Source organism: Syngnathus acus, chromosome 22, assembly GCF_901709675.1.
Source record: "Syngnathus acus chromosome 22, fSynAcu1.2, whole genome shotgun sequence".
NCBI classification, from domain to species: domain Eukaryota; kingdom Metazoa; phylum Chordata; class Actinopteri; order Syngnathiformes; family Syngnathidae; genus Syngnathus; species Syngnathus acus.
Genome location: NC_051106.1, coordinates 4,544,247 through 4,563,842, shown reverse-complemented (window position 1 = coordinate 4,563,842; position 19,596 = coordinate 4,544,247). Strand labels below are relative to the sequence as shown.

The 19,596-nt window shown below is 44.7% G+C and overlaps 1 protein-coding gene across 1 annotated transcript; it reads right to left on the bottom strand.

Moving 5' to 3' along the window:
- Positions 1-235: 235 nt before the first annotated feature.
- On the bottom strand, positions 236-18,308 carry tmem260 (transmembrane protein 260). The gene is made up of 16 exons (XM_037242017.1): positions 17,979-18,308; positions 15,071-15,102; positions 13,824-13,975; positions 6,562-6,739; positions 6,380-6,493; positions 6,138-6,317; positions 6,024-6,064; positions 5,047-5,133; positions 4,482-4,590; positions 4,230-4,402; positions 3,443-3,614; positions 3,193-3,332; positions 2,604-2,780; positions 1,816-1,869; positions 1,515-1,599; positions 236-1,361 (listed from the first exon to the last, which is right to left on the bottom strand). The coding sequence occupies exons 1-16, from the start codon at positions 18,085-18,087 to the stop codon at positions 1,101-1,103; spliced, it is 2,064 nt and encodes a 687-aa protein (XP_037097912.1). The 5' UTR covers positions 18,088-18,308; the 3' UTR covers positions 236-1,100.
- Positions 18,309-19,596: the final 1,288 nt, after the last annotated feature.

Here is a 19,596-nt window from a genome sequence, read left to right as displayed (position 1 = left end):
CATCCTCGGTCACGGCGATTCCACGGGTTCCCGCAATCCTCGGCAGCTTGCTGATTTAGGGTGGGCAACTGACTCTCAGAGAAAGCAGCAGCGAGAGGGGAGAAGAAGAGAGGACGGGGTGAGGGCGGAAGAGAGACAAGTAAAGTAAAAACAGAAAGTGGGCAGAAGACAACAAAACCCTGAATCGCACAACTTGTGATGTCACAAATGTGGTGGGCAACAATGACACAAAGTCTTCTGTGGTCCCCATTTCTTTATTAAACCTATAGAAACAACTTTGGACACAAAAGGTAAAAAAATATAGTCAAACAACCACAACCTACATTGTAGAAAATCACCAACTACCATTGTTTCCATAACAATGTCAAGATTATTTAGAGCAAAGTGCACTGGGGTCTCCAGTGGGACATCAACATTTGGGTTCTTCTCAGGAAGCCATTTCTGGATGTATGGGGCATGAGAAGAACTCTGGTTGAGATCTACGCATGTCCGCACACATGCAGAAAAATTTTAAAAACGAACAGACACGTGTGCGTACACGCACTTTAAAAGGGTCTCTGGCATTGTGACATTTCATTTAAATCCATGAAGGATTACAGGCCTCCCGTTAGGACAGAAGAGTAAAGGAGGGGAGGGGGGGGGGGGGGTACCTAATCGAATCCATTAGTTTTAAACATTTAAAAGACCATCTAAGATAGACTGATGGATGGACAGGGGGATGGGTGGCGAGTGCCGGGACTGGGTGGCACAGTGCAAGTCTGTCCTAGATTAAACAGCTGCTCTAATCCCCCATTTCGGCCCCCAAATTGGGTTTCCCTCAATCTTGTCATCCTAATGTGCAAGGGGGAAAAAAAAAACTGAAGTGGAGCGTCGGCCAAGGCAAAAATAATCAGTACATTAAAAGCTGCGTGAGCAGGAGGGGGGGTGGGGCGATCAAGATGTAACGATAAAGCAATCAAGTGGGAGGGTCAATGGGGGACAAACTTGATTGGGGTCATACGAGGCTTCTTGTAGTCCAGCTATTACGGTTTAGTTCATCCAACGTGGTACAAAAAACCCACTTTTACCTTCATACCTTCTGGGCGTCAGGTCAAAACCTGTCAGGTGGTTTGCTTGAGGCTCTGCCGGTGCCGATCTCTTTCTTTCGACAGGTGGGCAACGGCTGAGCGTATGGCGGGCGCCTGCGGATCTGCGGGCTCTTTGTCCAAGTAGAGACTAAAGTGCTGGATGCTGCAGGTCAGCAGGCCGTCTAGACCGTAGCCTTGGTGACCTGAGCGGAGGAGCCTCTCACAGGCCAGTGCCAGGTTCTTGTCCCAATTTGAAGGGTAGTTGGAGTAGGACTCCACAAGCGCCTTATACAGCTGCAAGCAGACATAGTGGGACTATTATAAAAGCAGATGTTTTTACCATTATGCAGTATTTCCAGGAAGAGGCATTTAAATCTGTCTGCTATTATAATAATATTAAAAAAAAAAGCATTATTAATGTAGAAGCACTGTTAATGTTATACTCACAGTGTAAGAGAGCTCAAAGAGGTCAGATTTGCCCTCTCCCTGCATCCTCTCAGCCAGGTCAAAGAGAAAGAAAGCTGTCTTCATCCTGAAACAAAGCGCTTAGGATCAGGGCTAAGTGCTGGCTGGATGGATGGATGGGTGAACGGATGGATGACATCACTTCGATAGAGTGATTTATGGAGATGCAAAATAGAATGCACATATACTGAAGATGCTCGACCACACATGACTGGTTTCTGGAGATGTTCTAGCAAGTACACCATCCAAAGTGAATATTTTAAGTAAGACAGTTTGAGTGTACCTGGCTTGCCACATCTCCTCATTAGCCACACGCTCCCAGGATGCAGAGTGGAAACTTGGAGTGGGAACAAAAACAAATATTTATCTAAAAAGCTTCAGGCAGTAACACTTAATGAATCCAAATGTGAATATATTGTTGTGCATGGTCTGGAGCGCTGAACAAATGTTTAGCGCATCAACTTTAAATGACTGAGCAACAATGGTAGCTTGCACATTCGACATGGAGTAAAACCACATTTGCCTTTTTCCACTTGAAGATTGTAAGCACTTGACCTCTTCTTCAAAAGAATATTTTAGCAAGGTCCCGGTCCTGATATTTATTTAGCTGGTGGGCATCACGCTTGTCGTGAGAGTGCGGGAAATAATGTCACAGTATTCAGCCGTGGATATCCGAGTGAATGAGGGGCTGCTGGCAAGCGAGAGCGAATATGTAGCTCTGACTAATTCCACTTTTGACACAGTTATTGACAAAACGCAATTTGAAACTCATTATTTTCCATCTTCACTTTCATTTCAAATGGCTGAGAGCCTAATGTCTATGCTCTGCTTGAATTCACAAAGAAAGCAGATCACAGCATGGAGAACAGAGCACAGCCAAGCTCCACGAGGATGACCGAGAAGCAAACAGATCTGCATCCTTGGATTCAATGCGCCGTGTTTACTTATCTGTCTGAATGCCGAATGTGAAAATGAGAAATAAAACCCAAGAAATGGAAATTGCACTTGTTCTTCATAACAAATTCATTGGGATGTCTTTCCAAAGGGACGCATTATTTTTTTGTTGCTTACTGGTTGTGTGGCTCGCTCCAGTTGTAAAGATTGTGTGTGTGATTGGCCCACTCTTTAGGGTGAAACCGTCTCTGAGCAGGCACCAAGAAGTCACACACACCAAAGGGCCAGCGGGAGAAACTACGAGCCCAGCTCGGGTCTCCGGTGGGCAGCCCGATACAGGCAAACACGTCCCTCCTGCAGAAAATGAAATAGAGTGCAATTAACCCCTTTTGCCCTCATCTGAGATAATACAAGTAGGTTAGACTTAGAGACTTCCATCTTAGACCAGGTGCTCCGGCCCCTGGGGGTTAAAACCCCTGTGCGCTGTTGCCCTACAGAGAGGTTATCCTTTTTTGCCTAGCAAATACTGCCCCCTGGTGGACTTGGTATTAACCAGTCTCATCTCAGTTTCAGAACAGAGCCAAGAGACTGTTTAACAAAATCAAGCAGATTAGCGACTAGATTCATCAAAGTCCTTTTAAAGACTCAACATACCTATGTGCTTATCTTCACCCGGCGTTTAGCGCTGGGTCAACAATTCCGCTGCCTAATGAGATCACCTACTGCTCTAACGCTTGGACCGTTTTAGCATTCATTTGTGACTCACTGGGAGTTGTGGATTAGAAATTGCTCCAGATTGAAGATGTCTTTCTCCTCGGAGTGCGTTGAGTCCCACTGGCCGCCGGGAAAATGCACCCCAGGGAGGTGCGGTCCCAGTTTTCTTACATACCAACTGTACGTCATCATCTTGAGAAAAGAAAGAGACAATTTTTGTTTGTTTATAATGATGAAAATAGGATGGGGAGCTTTTTAACGGTCAATGGTGGAAACTTGATCAAATATAGTGAGGCTCTGACCTCCTGGTCTACCAGGCGCACATCAGGCCGTACATCAAGACAATAATGCAGGTAGCGGAGGGAGTTCCCCGGCAGATCTCCTCTGGTCAGGACGATGGAGTTTGTTGGGAAGGACGCTAAGAGCTCCCTGCCGAAGCGTTCCACCACGCCGTTGCTGCTCTGATCACACTCCCTAACACATGAAAATAGCAGCTTTGTTTACTTGCATCAAAGAAGGACTAAGGGTGCACCTTCACCTCCGTTCCGTATGTGATACTGTAGAAAAGAAAGTCGGCATGTTTGCTTGGGAGCGCGCTTACAAGGTGCTCTGAGGGTAGGTTGTCAGTGCCCCCCTACCCGCCACCCCGCCCCGCCCCGCCCCTTCGCCTGTGTACAGCTGCCTATCTAATCGTGAGCAGACAGGTATGATGGGTGTGACAGCGCAGGCCATGCTCTCCTCTTGATCAAAGCCGCTCAGTGATGGCTGTCTGGCACGCCTCTGCACCTCGCCGGTGTAATCTGCCGCCTCGGACAGCTAACATCTCAGGCTGAGCTCAGCGAGTGGAATCTATGTGCTAACCGTGCCTCTCTTTAGCCCTTACCACGAGGTGAGCGGAGAGAAACCTGACATGTTCATACCGCGGGTCTGAAGCACGGAGTAGAAACAAATCGGGTTGACTCAAGGAAAAACTTCTGCGCGGGGATTTTAACAGGCATGAGAGAGGACTTTTTATTTTTCCCCCTTTTCTTTTCGCTTTAACTTTTCTGTGCTGAGGTAACTTGGGCTGCTGGGAAATGTAGAACTCACCTATGATTAGTGTGCATCATGTGTCCAAGTAGTGCCATGGTGAGGAGCCAGGCCGTGGTTTTCCAAAAGCCGCCATGGCCGAGCCACCTCTCGAGCCTCGTGAGGGTCAGACTGGAGCCGAGGCCAGCCAGAACACACACGACAGCATCACCCTGAATCCAAAAACGTTCCACCTGCAGCACACAGAGTGATGCCTGCAGTTAGACGAAATGTAAAGTTTCCTGGATCATTGCAGATGTTTTTTTTTCTTACCACTCCAAACAATAAAGGTCTACTGATGTCCAAATTTGCCCTCCAAGCAAAAAACAGCGAGTAGATGAGCAGCATGGAAATCAACAGCCAGCACACGGAGCAATATTTTCTAGAAAACAAAAAAAGAAACACTGCAGGAGAAAAACGGATTTTCTATTGAAATATGAGTGAGTCGCTTGCTAAGCGGGACATTTTCTTCGAGTGGCCTGAGTCATTAGGATCTGGCGCCAAACTCTGAATCATTTACTCATTACAGCTTCGCTGTAAAAAGCGGTAACCCCGATTTTAGTCAGTTGGGTTTCACAAACTGGTCACACAATGTATAATACAGCAATTGAAATTCCATTCAATCACATCCATTATTAGCTCAACTCGGATTAGCATGATCTTAATTTTGCATCCCTTTGCATGATCTTGCACTTCTTCTAGTGAACGTCAACTCCATAAAATTGCATAAAATCATTTACTTGGGGATGCAAATTTAAAAACTGCTGGGTTTTTTTTCTTAACCTGAAAGCAGTTCATGTTTTCCCTTCGAGTTGTGCGATTTGCACCTTCATCCTACCTATTCATGGAGGACAGAAGGAGGCCTAATCCCGCCAGAGCTACGACAGGAAGAGAAAGGTCTACCAGGCAGTGGTCCAACTGGGCCCTACAAATACACAAGCAAGCAAACACGATGAGCATGCGGTCTGCTCATCCTGTGACAGAACTCAAGGACACCAATTACCAAATCCTCGCCGTCCCCCTATCAAAACAAACTCCTTGGACTGTGCGGTCCTCCTTTCAAACTGATTGACAGATTCGAATGACAGTGTCACGCACCCCCCTCCGCGCTGCCCCGTCCTCTCTTCTCAGCTCTTGTCAGTCACTGAGCGTTTTTCTCCGAGCACGCTGATAGTTTCCTGCCTCTTGCTTAATACCCATCTCGATTTGACAGCTTATTGAGTCTCTATATCTCCCAATGTACACTATGTGTGAGTGTGTGCTTGCGAGTGGTTGTGTCAGCTTCTCCAGTGGGTTTACGTCTCCAGTGCGACATGCCTGTCATGTTCGCCTCTCTTCCCCATTTTGAAGGTGCGCTTGTCCATCAAGCGACGGGGGTGAGGAGTAGTGGAGGGTGCCTGGCAGAGGGAGGCTGGAAGGGGGGCAGTGGCAGTGGGGGGCCTTAAGATACACAGGCACCCCCATTCCATCAGCTGGAGAAAGATATGAAGAGTGGAATGGAATTTTTTTTTTTTCCAGGGTTGTTGCAGCGTCTGTCATCACAGCTCGTCACGCTTTAAACAGCAGTGCTGAGTGATCGTTTCAAACTGCTGGTGAAACAAAACAGTGATTTGGCCCTCTAAGAAGGTTCAGTTGTGCTTGGATGGGAGAGAGTAAAAGAACAAAAGCTCGTGAAAGAGACAGGGATGGGATGTGGAAATGATGGAGATCCGTGAACAAGTTGGTGCGGTCGGACTAGAACCGGTTCAAAGGGTAGCGGGGTTGTCTAACGTCTGACTAAACCGTAGCTGTACAAAAAGAAGAAAAAAAAATTACCTAAGTAATGACGTCAGGTTTACAGAGCTCTGCGTCTTTGCCTGCAAACACAACCAAGTCAAACTCGGCACACCAGAGAACAACAAAAGGTCAAATAGAGCAAGCAACTCTCACCAGACTGAAGGTACCATATTCAGCCCTGAGTAGGTGGGTTAGCAGGCCTGATATGGTGGTCTGGTCCCCCCAGCTCCAACGGGCTGAGTTCACGTAGCAGGAGATAGGCAGGAAGATGTAGGGCAGAAAACCCAGCAGGAAGCACGTTCCCATCGACATGAGGCTACGTAGGGACAGTTCCTGTCAAGACAGATTTGCAATCAAGGATGGTATTGGGAAAGAATGAAGAACTTCCGGCTTACCCTGCGTGAGTGAAGTCTGTAGAAGACCCACGGGATGACTGCAAGTACATAGAGCACCAGGGTATGCTGGTTGCACAGTCCCAGCCCGCAACAAAGCGCCCCCCACTGTGAATGCTAGCATGCAAAAAGTCCAGTATGACATTGGGAAGACATTTCAACAAGAAATTTGAACATTTAGTTACCTTTCGCCTCTCGGATGCATTCTTGGCCGAGTGAAAGCTGGCGGTAGAGAAGAAGAGCAGCCCAGTGAAAAGATTGTTGAGGGTGAAAACCTCCGCAACCATTGACCACTGCCAAGTCAGCCTGGAAATGGCAAAGACGCCTCCAGCCAGGGCTGCTCCAGGACCAGGACCGACCAACCTGTTTGGGGTGGAAGACCTTGATCACATAAAGAAAGCAATGACCATAAAATATCAAATCACTATTGTTTTTGTTTTTTTGTTTTCTTACATAAAATAAAATAAAAACTAACCTCTTTGGAACCATTTTCTGTCAAATTCACATTGCCACGGTTTAAAGTGCCTATAATTAACTCCAAATGAAGTTCAGATGTTCAAGTTGGCTTTTTCTGACATTTTTGTTTTTGCATTCTAGCAGAAGCCTGAAGATTTTGCTGACTTATTTGGAACTGTTTATAAATTCTCCCTTTTCCCAATTTTCCGACATTGCATTTTTTTTTTGTTTACATGGCATGTCTGGGATATATTCAGCATTTTCGTGTGGACACACATCATACACATGTTAACGAGACTTTTTTCTGGCTTTATATACACTGGCCTAGGTTTTTGCCCCTTTTTCTCAGTTTCACATTAAACCTATGCAGTCAAAAACCCAACAACTTACCCAGACTTTTTGCATTCCAATTTATTCATCACAAACAAGACCCAGAAAAACATTTTGTGAATTGGCCCAAATGAGAAATATAACCCACCAGCACGCCTTCTCAGAGAAGTTAGTTGATCTCAAACAGACCGTCCTGAAAAACGCTGTGGTGGTGATAGCACTTTATCCTCAGCTTCTTAAATATAATGTGTGCACAAAAGTTTTCCCCTTCCTCCTCTCCTGTAATGTCTCCATCCCCTTTGCTGTAATTGAAGCAAACTTGGCCTAATCTGTCATACGCTAAGACCCACCACTTACTAAAATGAGAGACAGAGAGGGAAGAGAGAGAGGTGACAAATGATGGAGGGGGAGAAGAGGAGGAGGGAGGGGGGGGGCAAAATAGTGCAGTCAAATGTGTGTTAAAGGGTTGCGCCGGATGAAGGAGGAACTAAAGCAGAAAAAAAAGTTCAAACAGAGGAAAAAAAGAGAGCGAGAGAGGAGGCAAAAGGAGCAGCCCGGTCCCCTGCACGCTGGCTCGGAAATATGAGCGGGCTCGACAATTAGGGAAGTCAGGCAGTATGGCCCTTTCCACCATTGTGTGGAGTGGCTTAGAGTCCTCATCAGCCTATCAGCTAACTGACAGGCAGAGAGCTGCTCTATTCAGCGCGGCAGATACAAGCTGCAGGCCAAACGGCTGCCAGGTCCCTTATGACCCCACAATCCCTTGCCGGTGACAGCTTCAAGCTCCATAGCAAATTAGGCGCTCTCACATTACAATCGCAGAAGACAGATTCCATTAACGGTATCTGAAATTGAGTAGAGAGCAGGCCTGTTATCAGACCTGACTCATAAGCACCGCCATTAATCAGAAGGCATGATACCATTTATACATTTCCAGCGCTCTGCCTGCCGCTGTGATAGTCAGCCACAAAAGGCCTGATGAGACTTAGGCGAGGGGAACAATGGTGCTTTCTGAGGAAAGCGCGCTAAATCGAAGGGAAAAAAGAGAGGGGGGGAAAAAAAAAAATCTTGCTTGCTGACTACTTCCCCCTTTTTTTCTTGGGCTTTCTTTTCCTTCACTATTTTTTGTGTTCGCTGTAAGGCGAGCTTGCGAATATGTGTGCGAAAGGGCGGGCGGGTGCGGCGGGGGGCACGGCGTGTTGATGGGGCGTCTCGGCGCGAGTCTTAATAAGAGATAGCGCCGTCTTCCCTCGCCGCCCCGCTCCAGGAATTAGTTGTAACTTGAAGCCGGGATGAAGGTGGCGAGGGCAAACGGGGGACCCCTGCACACACAAGTTTACCTCCCTGCTTGACAATTAACCCAAAGCTCACACTCCTAGCAGGGGGGGGGGCGGGTTCTTTTTGTACGGGTGTAGAACAGTCAGGGGGGTCCACGGACACAGTTATTACAACAAGTCAGTTCTGGCTTCTTAAGCCCCACCTGATAGATATGCAGCACTTGTCACATATTCAGACACACATCTTCTACTACTTTATTCTCACTGGGTGGCTGACAAATCGTTCTGTTAGAACTTGACAGTCCGTTGGAGCCTAGCTGTAAATGACCCGCCAGTCTACGTGGGACCACCTGGGTCCACGTCTGCCTCTCTACAGCTTATTCTCCAGCCCTGCCGGATATAACAGGACACACTGACACTAGAGAGGTCGCATTTACTGTTATCGCCGTTCTCTGTAGAACAGGATGCCTGTTGTGTAGAAATGCTGTGGCTCGGACACAAAGGCCTGGCTGGAATGTGGCAGAAGAATAATCCAGCTAAGATTCCTCGCTGCCAAAATGTCAACAACCTCACCTGGTGGGCAATTAACCTTCTTGACAAGACATGATGACAATGTCAATGTTAATTAGCAGTGGTCTAGTTTTTAATAGTCCCCCATTTGAAGAATATTTTCCATAAATGAGAAAGATGAAAGGTAAATACACAAATAAGAAATGACAATAGTACAACAGGCTCTGGTAAGCAGTGTCCCCTTGAAGGACTCCACAAAGGCGCAGTAAAACCACTTTGAAGTGTCAAAATGGGACCTGCCTCATTTACCAGCCAAGCTCTCGCTACACAGTGTGCACTCGAGACGTGCCAGCAGCGGCAGTCGTCTGTGCTAAATAACTACACACAAAAGCGTACAGCGGCCCTGTGCACTGAATGGCACATGACAATGGAGCTCGGTCGGGGCAGCCAGCGATACACGCCACCTCGGGGACCAGACAATAAATACCACAAATGTGCCGTCGCAGATCAGCGGCGCGCTGTACTCGACCCAGTGCTTTTTGCGGGAGTGCTGGAAAGGAATCACACATTCCTGAGGAGGGGAGGCAACCCGTAGAGAAGGTGGCCTGCGATGGACGCTTCCAGCTGGCCCTCGATGACACCCTCGGGGGCTCTACACTGGCCAGCGTAAGAGGCTGGGTACTTAGGAGCTATTATCATAGAGAGCGTTTCAATGCTTTGAACTTTAAAGCCAAATTGCAATTGATATACTGTCGTCTTCTTTTCCTTTCATGAAAAATGCAATGCTAGTGGCAAATATGTTACTATTGTAATAGAATTGTTCAAAGAAACTAAAGAGAAGAGAGAGTTCAGTATCATGCATTGTTAAAATGTGGACTCTTACAAAGCCAGTAAAAAAAAAAACAATCTACTTCTCAATTAAACAGTTTGTGAAACATCTTAAGTCACAGGTGTCGAACTCAAGGCCCGGGGGCCAAATACGGCCCGCCACATCATTTTACGTGGCCCGCGAAGACAAATTGTGCATCAAATTCGTGTCATTACTAGAATTGCAAATTGTCTTCACTTTTAATATCTTTTTTTTTTTTTAAATATTTGACCAGTTTTTATTCGTCTGACTTGAAAACGAGTTATTTGTCAGTTTGTTTTGTAGCTTTGACTGTATATAATATAAGATCCTCATACATTTATTTGGGTTGACAGTCATAATGGTCCTCCGAAAGAAGCTATGACTACAATGCGGCCCGCGAAAAAAAATGAGTTTGACATCCCTGTCCAAGTCATCACTAATAATAATTTAACAATTGACGAAAACAATATTGTCCGTGCGTTATGCGTCACTATAACCTTTTTCAAATAAAGCACAGCCGAATGTGGGATGCCACGACCCAATTTTAGAGCAATTACCAAAACATACTCTCATCCCGAGGATGCAGTTTTCTCCACAAGCGAGGAGAATAAATGAAGGGATGCCGATTGCCACTCAGACACCTCTCCTCCAGGAAGCGCTCCAGTGCTCATAGTGCGTATAAAATTAATCAACACAATTCTGCTCAAACAATGCAGCCACTGACATGACAATTTCTCCCGCAATGCAATCATAATCTCAACCCAACACACAAAAATTACAGGAGCAAAGGGGGGGAAGCAATTTACACACACATGCAAAAAAAAAAAATCATGTTTCTGCAATTCACTGAGACAGCCATTTTTCTTGCTGCTTTTTCCACCCGTCATTAAGCACACAGCAGTGATATATAAATGTTGCCGTATAGACGGCATGAACTCATTGTGGCTGAACTGTAATTGCCGAGTCTGATCCATCTCCATGCCGGGTGCCTTATTAAGACTGCCTGTGGTGGTTGAGGAAATGTAATATTGACGTCCGAGACAGACACAATCTCAGGCCTAAGGGTGAAAAGGACTATTAAACTGGCGCTGTATTCTGCTGTCTATCTGGCCCTCCTCCTCTCTATCCCCATTCCTTAGCCAGTAATGAGGAAATAACATCTTCATTAGGCATCTGTTTAACTGTATTAGAGAAGGAGTCCTGGGGGAACTATTGGTCATGCTGATGTTGGGGGGGTTTTAGAACGCAATATAATACACGAGATAGAGTGGAAATAAAACAACATCCAGATTTTGGCTCTGACACGGAGTCAAGCAAGGCCAGGGAACCATCTCAACCACACTCACCCTCCTGCTACCTGAGTTATCAACAGAGCCTCTCATCCAAGGGATAGAAGAAGGACCGACATGTTTGCTGTGCTTATTATGTAATCGCGATCAAGCTAAAAAATGCTGATGTTCGAGTGTTCCAGGGTTGTTTTTCTCCTCTGAAGGCTGTCAGCATGCTAACGTGTCTGCTCCTGGTTTCTCGGGATAAGCTCAGGAATGGGGAGAGATCCCTCTAAGGTAGGGGGAGATACAGTGCAGCTTTAGCAGATAAAGTGTGAAACGAGAGCGAGCGCAGAATACAGAGCCGTCTGGATTATCCCGTTATGAAGGGTGCATTCCTCTGGAGTCTGAGGCCCGTCGCATTCCGCGGGCCGAGTGTTTTTCCTCGGTGAGCCTCCCAGTGCAATCGATAGCAATTATCATTATGTGCGCCATCCTCAAAGGCTTGTCAGGCCACAGTGTGAAAACATATCAAGACGTGCAATTTGACCATCAAACCGCATGATCAAGGCAAGAGAGGCAATTGGAATTGACAAATCAAAGGGAAGTGTTACATTTCTACATTTGCCCAAGCAAAGTGCCTTCCAGTTCCAAAGCTATGAATGCACAAACCCCCGCCACGATAAACGCCACGATCCAGTCGACTCGTTTAAATTGATACTTCAAAGGTTTGGCTAGATTTCAGATAAATGTGCTATTTGAACGGAGACAAAATGCCTTCAAATACAATTTTCATTTGAGGGCGTAAAATTATTATTTGTTTGTGAGGGAATGAATTGAGCAACTTATCTAATTAACGCTACGACACGACGACACATACTGATCTACAAACTCAATCGAGGTCCTGAACAGACAAAAACCTTTTATGCTTTTTAAATTTTTTTTTTTTTTTTCCACATTGAGTTTATAGATTACGTTACGTTCACACTTAACAGCTTATGCTATGTGAGTGTTTGCTTTGGCTGAGGTCCTTGCTACCCATCAAGCTCTAGTTGAGGTAGAGTGGTACGGGATGTTTTCATAATGACTTTTCACTTTGCCATAATCCAAAATTCAATCTAAATCCCCAGAGATTACAAACAGGGCTATAGTTAACATGCGCGCTGTGAGCCAAAATGCTCCCAGACAGCATGGATATTTCTGGCCTGGAAGTAACCGCCTCTCAACGTCTGGCCAAAAGCAACTTCCAGTCCTCCAACTGAATAGAAACTCATGAATGGCATTAAAGCTGTGGGGTCATCCAAAAAAAAAAACAACGAATGGATTTAAAACAGCTCAACTGGAATATGCAGTGTGCTCAATTATTTATTTATTTTTATTATATATTTTGGTTTGTTATATATTACAACCATGTCCCGACTGCAAAAATGCAGATTGTTAATGTAGTTTGGTGCTTTTTTTTGGGGGGGAGGGCTTTTAAGAACCTGGTATTTCAGCATGACCCATAAATAGTACTATGTAAAGTAAAAAAATAAATAAGTAAATAAAAAAAAAAATAAAAAAGTAAATAATTGCATGTTACTTCCCATCAAAGGGGAATCAAATAATGTACTTTGGATATTAACAAACTGCAACGACGTCTTCTGCCTGAGCATAGACAACTAAATTGTAATTTAACTCGTTATGCTTATTTTGTACCTATTGTAATATTAGGATAGATTTACTTTCTAATTGGACATAACACAATTTACTGTATTTTCAAGTGTAGTGTTTTAAAAAAAAATTGCCAGCACATATGGGGCTTTGTAATTTAATAAACTACAATTTAAAAAAATAATGATAGTTTAATTGACTACTAAAAAAAATAATAATAATAAAACTGCTGGCTTGTTTATAAAGTAGTAACTAAAATCATGAAGCCCATATTATTCTGCTATTTATTTATTTTTTACAAATTATTGACCAATCTAAATTGTACAGACAGGACCAAAAAGTGTCATCATGTGCAGGAGAGTGAGGCAAGTTATAAGAGAGGGCAGGACAGAGTTTGTGATGGTGTTCCTTTTTCGACCCAGGAGGCAAGAAGCGGCAGATTAGAAATCGTGCCATGTCAGGATTGGGCGCACGCTGGGCAACGCGGGGGGTCGCAGGAATACAGCGATGTGATGGTGTGGGGGGGTTGGAGGGCATGATAATTGTGATATACATACACACACACCAGCTAGCGCTAACTCGCAACGGGTGGCTGATGGGTAAACAGGCTGGGCAGGGTTGTGGCAGGGGGAGGGCAGCACCAGCTCTGCTCCTGAATGCTGATCAGAGGATTAGGGACATCAGCACCAGGCTGTCAGGACCCCAAAATGCCACTCTGTGCCTCACACTGCATCCAGATGTAAGAAGAAAAAAAAAAGTAGTGCAAGAATGTCAACACTCACCCTTCAATCAATTTCCTGTGTGCATATTTGTCCAGTGATGTTATTACGCATTGGCCTTTTCAGATGTGGGAGGAGTTCAACCCAAAATGTGTCAGATAGTCACCACACAGGGAGTGAAATGATATCAAATAATTATTTTGAAAAAATATATGAAATAATAATTTCAAGAAATATGGTAAGAAATAAAATGTTTTTTAAGAAGGGGATTTTATTTAATGAATCTCAACTATACTAAAATGAATGAACTTTCAACAGATCTTGATTTGAGATGCACGGACACGCTTAAACTGTTTTTCTGTGCAGCTCCAAGGGTCTGCCTACCTGCATACAGTCATGCAGAGGGTGCCACATGCCACTGCCCCCAGCACGCTGCTCATGAGGTTGACGCTGTGAGCTGGTGAAAGTGTCGGCAGGAGACGCATAGCCAGGTGAGATAGCAGCGTGAAGATCGGGTATCCGGGCGGATGGGCCACCTAGACAAAATTGTAACAAAGTTAGTGGTTCACTTTCATATTGTTTCATACATTTGTGAACGGGTTAGGTGGAATCCAAACTGAACGACACCAAAGAAAACTCCCTCCTTGCACTCTTCACTTGTCTTTCCTTGGCCTCTTCCCAAGGACAGTGCGGCTCCCGAGAGCACGCCGCACAACACGTGATCTCCGCCCGCCCCAGCCCCCCCCCAAAACCACCTCCGAGCCGCAGTCCTTCTCGTCTGGGGGGATCTCAGCAATCACAGCAATTAGCCGCTAAGTCTCCTTTGCCCAGATAAGGGCTCAGTCATTAAAGACAGATTCATTTCCTGGCACTGATAACATGAGTCACACTAGCAGAAGAGAAGGGGGCAGCGCTTCATCTGAAGACATTGCGGAAAGGTGAGTTTGACTACTTTGTCGGTCAATGTTGGAAGAACATGGCGTACTTGAAAACTATCAAGGTCAGAGAACGTGAGTCTCAAAGAATGACATGAGAGCACAGATTCAATTTTAGGATAGCTGAGAGAGGAAAAAAAAAAAAAAGTCAGGGTGCCGAAATGGAAGAAGCTCTTGGGATGAAAACGGGCAGCCTGGGACACAGGGGTGGCCTACGAGGCCTTTGGGAGGCCCACGAAGCAGCCGGGCAGGCCACACGGACTGCAGCCCTAACGGCAGGATTACTGGCATAGTGACACCGACACAGCCTCCCTAAAAGGATCACAGCGGCGTAATAAAGTTTATTAAATAATAAAACTTATTATAACTGTTAACCCGATTTAGTTCATTCTTTGCGGCTTACACACATACAAAAAAGAGGGGTGGATATAATAAGCCTTATACCGTACATAAGGCAAAGCCTACAAAAGCCATCGCCTTACTATTGACTTTAATTGGATTTGAAAAACGGGTTGCAAATTATAGCATTCTCTACTTGCAACTTGGTAAAATAAGTGTAAAGAGAAGAAGGGGGAGGGGGGGAAACCTGTGGACTGAAACTGAATTAATCTGCTTTCTGCCCATGCTTAATTAAACTTGCTTAATGCTTCTAAGAGTTAATGAGTGAATTGATTAAACAATAGCGCTAATACTTACCCCCAGCTCACAGGCAGTGGTGATCAGCTCTCCTGTGGAAGAGAATGGGGGAGGAAATTAATGTAAACCCAATAATTATTATTAAGAGACAAGTCTGCTCCCAAAGTTTTCCCAAATCAAATACTTGCACTGGGGTTTTGCATTAATTTGCTAGGATCAAAACCTGCAAATCTTCCCAGTGTGACATTTCCTAAGCGGCACGCTCATTCTCTTCAGCGCTTGCCTCTCCCCTGACGCCTCCCCCTCCCTTCCTTGGCACGCACGTACACACAAGCCATTAGACACCCTCTCCGATGCACTGTCACACATATGCTGATCTGAGAAGAATGCTTCCGGTCCCATCCTCCCCGTGCGTCGGGGTCTTTCTTCTGCCACTCTCTGCCAGTGTCTCAGTGTCGCCTTCAGTCCGTTGGGCACAAACAGAGAAGAGAAAAAAAAAGGCGACGCCGCTGACAGTCACAGAATGAGGTAAGCTGCAAAAAGGAGAGTCGGCTGCACAATTTCTTGACAAGCTCTGTGTGAGGCACAACACAGAATGAAAGGAGACCCCCCCTCACTCCTAAAAGCTATTTGAGCAAGCTTTAATGTAGCTGGGCACAAACCCATTTGTGCCAGAATACACCCAGAGCGTTTCAAATTATGCTGATTTCTCACCCAGTGTTTACATCTCCCACTCATGAAAATTGAAATTTGGTTCAGATTAACTGACACTGATAAAGGTTGGGGTTCAAGACAGCACCCTCTACCGGCACGAGAGAGAAAGTGCCATTAAATTCAAGAATGTCCTCAAAACCAATTTTGCATTATACAGAACGGAAATGAATGAAAAATTGTTCCTGGAGCAAATTGTCGCCATCACTTGGCTTTTTTTAGTTGTGGAGGGGTTCCGATCAGGATTTTATGCAGCAGATTCTGATCCAAATCATCCATAAGGGATATTGCGTAATACTGATTCCATTAGCTTACACATGTGACTAATGATTAATTTAATAATCAATCAAGCTGCCTCTTTATTAACTGATTCATCAAATTTACGTAAAAAAGTATTTCCAAATTTCCATCCCTTTATTATCCACAAAAAGAGCATTATTTCATTTTATTTGATGAGTTTGTGTAAGCAGCTGGACTAATATACTGTAGTTGTGTTTGTGGCTGTTGTGAGGGCTTCACAAAATAAAAAAAACAAAGAGAAGAAAATTGTTAATCACAAATGTTCATATTTACTTGCTGACCTCAATTGACCTCAATATTGGGATGTACTAATGCACTGCATTATCCGAACATGAACATATCGACATATAAGCAGTCAAAAAGGTTGATGGCACACTGAATGACGCTCATATTTTTGCAAGCTTACTGTTACAGTGATTTAAAGCCTACAATCGGTGCCACACGAGGATCCCTAACTCTTATCAGTCTAATGGAGCATGAAGTCAGAACTCCACCTGCACAGCTTAAACACTTTCCAGCTCCGTTTCACTTGGCACGAGCAGCCAGCTACTTGCCACCGTTTCCACATTTTCTTGTCCTTCGTCAGCTTCTCATTTTCCCCGAGCGCCGCCTTCCCTTCAACATAAATCAAACCGAGTGAGCAAAAGCATCTCACGGTGAGGCAGTTCTGCAGCCAGTCTCCCTCCAAAAATGGAAGATATTGACTCAACGGGGGAGCAGCGAGGTTGCCAAGAGTCTTTGTGATAGTGGAGCATGGGCACCCACACCGGTCTTCCCGTAATCCCCATCATTTCCACACTCCACATTCCTAGACAACAGTGTGCCCGCGGGGCTGTGCTCAAACTTCTCCAGGGCACATCACACCTAAAGAGATTAGGACACGGAGACGGAGACCTGGGGAATTCAGCTGGCACTATCAGAGCGGGCATCCTGCACCGTCCCTAAACACTGTGGAGAAGGGGCTGGCCATTTTTTTCCAAAGCACCCCCCCTTACCCACAACACCGTTTAACCATCCTCATTCATGAGAGCAGCCAGGCTACTCGGCGCTCTCTCCTCGTCGTTCCGCATTCATATCTGGCTCAGCTTTTCATGCGCTTGCGATATGCAAACGTGCGTTTCTTCTCGCAACTTGTGCGCCAGACCGCTGCTAAGCGAACAAGCAGCAGAAGCATTCTTTTGGCCAATTTAAAAGTCTGTAAGTTGACTATCTCCACTAAACACTCTCTGCAAATGTACAAGCTATTCTTTCACAAACTGCATTACAGAGAATGTTGGAAGAAACATTGGCCTGCATCATGTAAAATCTAGGGGAGTTGTATATAGTCCATACAGAACAGATAGTACACGTGTCAAACTCAAGGCCCGGGGGCCAGATACGGCCCGCCACATCATTTGATGTGGCCCGCGAAGACAAATTGTGCATCAAATTCATATGTCAATATTAAAATTGTTTTGACTTAAAAAAAAATCGATCTATCGCGAGCAATTTTTATTACCATTCATATTTTTTAAATATGTTAACAGTTTTTCTTAGTCTCTGTTTTGAAAACTAGTTATTCATCTAGTCATTCACTAGTTTGTTGAGTACCGTACACTATATATAATTTGAGACATTCAGACATTTATTTGGGTTGGTAATTTCAATGGCCCTTCGAAGGAAACCATGACTATGATGCAGCCCGCGACAAAAATAAGTTTGACACCCCTGATATAGTATGTTCACATATCCATAACAACAAACGTGTTTCATTGAGGACAAAACGCACAGATTGCAAAGTCACTCTAAAAAAATGTATAAGAAAATCCACCTATTCAATAATTAAATTCAAATTGCGTGTTTCCCTGACAGATCCCATGTGCAGCTCAAAAACGTGCCATGTGAGCGACTCCCCAAAAACAAAACAAACCCACGTGACTCAAAACAAGGAAGCTTGCAGACTAGCATTAGCACCAACCTGAATCTCCGCCGGGGACTGTCCTCTGCACACACGGCACGTAGAGTGCAAGCACACAGGCGATGGTTGCACCAGTTAATATCCAGCTCGTCTTCTGCTCCGCAGCCATTCTTGTTTGGTTTGCATGAATTTACGCAGACTCTTTTCCCTCGGAAAATAACGCGAAACAATTAGCGATCCATGCTGTACTTACACGCAGGAATGCAGCAGTGCGACTCCATTTATTTGAAATCTATAACTCTTAACGAGTTTAATGCATTTAATACAAAATGCAAATACAATGTGAAGGACTGAAGACTTAACGCGTCCTTAAATTGAATCTGTTCATTTCCTGGTACGTAACCGCGCCAGAGAATAAAGTCTCGCGAGACTACCGCAAGTTTGATTTTATACTCGTTGTTTTAAATCTTTTAAAGTCTATGCAAAATAAATCATAATACAAAACAAGTTCAAAATAGTATTGCAATTAAAAAACAATTATAGAAGCACTTTTATATTTGGAATTATAAATACATTTTATCCCTCCTGATACGTTGTAGGACAAATTAAGCACTGTACTTTAAAAATAACGCCAAAAGAAAACTTTTTATTATATAGTTTTAGATTATTTGCAAATTAATTAAATACATATATTGTTTTGGCCCACAGTGACACTAGGAGGCTAAAAGGGTGTAGAAACTTCACATTTTCTGATGGTTAAATTTGGTCCCAGTGACCCATATTTTTGGTGCGCCCTGAAACAAGCATCACAAAGGGGTTAACTTTTAAACAAACTTTTAATTGATAAATATTAATTCTGAACTGCTCTGAGTGGTGTACATGGCAGAATATATTTTACGTTTTTGCAAAGTATTGATCGTTTCTATAACTGCTATATATTTGCTGTGGTATTAATAGGGAGATTAAGGCGGTGAAGGCCCAGATAGCAAATTCGGGGCCCACCACTGGTATTGGATAGCCATCCTTAAATGTCTCCATATTGTGACCGTATTTCGCAGGTTGAAGGGTTACTGCAATAAAGATATGGCCCCATTGAACTGATAATAATCCCCGCCCACTATAAATGAGTCTGATCCGTCAGTAAATTGAGCCCTTGGTGAGGTGGAGTGGTGTCAGCACCTATAGCCAACTCTCCAATGGCAGCCTAATCCTCGCTTCTCGCTCGCTGCCACCCTCACTGTCTAATCAGCCTCCAACACACACACACCCGCGTATGCTTGGCCTTCCTCGCACTCAGCCATCTCTTCAGTGTGATGTCACAGCTAATCCATGCGTGGTTATCCGCTGGGCTGCAGTGCTGGCTGGCAAAGGGATGTGGGGAGGAATTTGGGGGTGAGTGGGGGTCTAATCAGGCACGTCATAAAGTCTTCTTTCCATGCACACTTCTGGTACACCATGCATAAAACGACATTCAAGCCCCAAAACACATGCGGACATTGCGTGTTAATATGTACACATTATTTAGGATGGGAATAGAATCTAAAACTATAAAAGCATGATATAGTCTCATTATTAGAGCGTCTGGTGGATTAAACCTACTCTCCTCCTAATGTGGCCTTTTTATTGGCAGCTTGTCCAAAAAGAGGAATTACCTAAAGTGCCTCCATCCATATGGCAC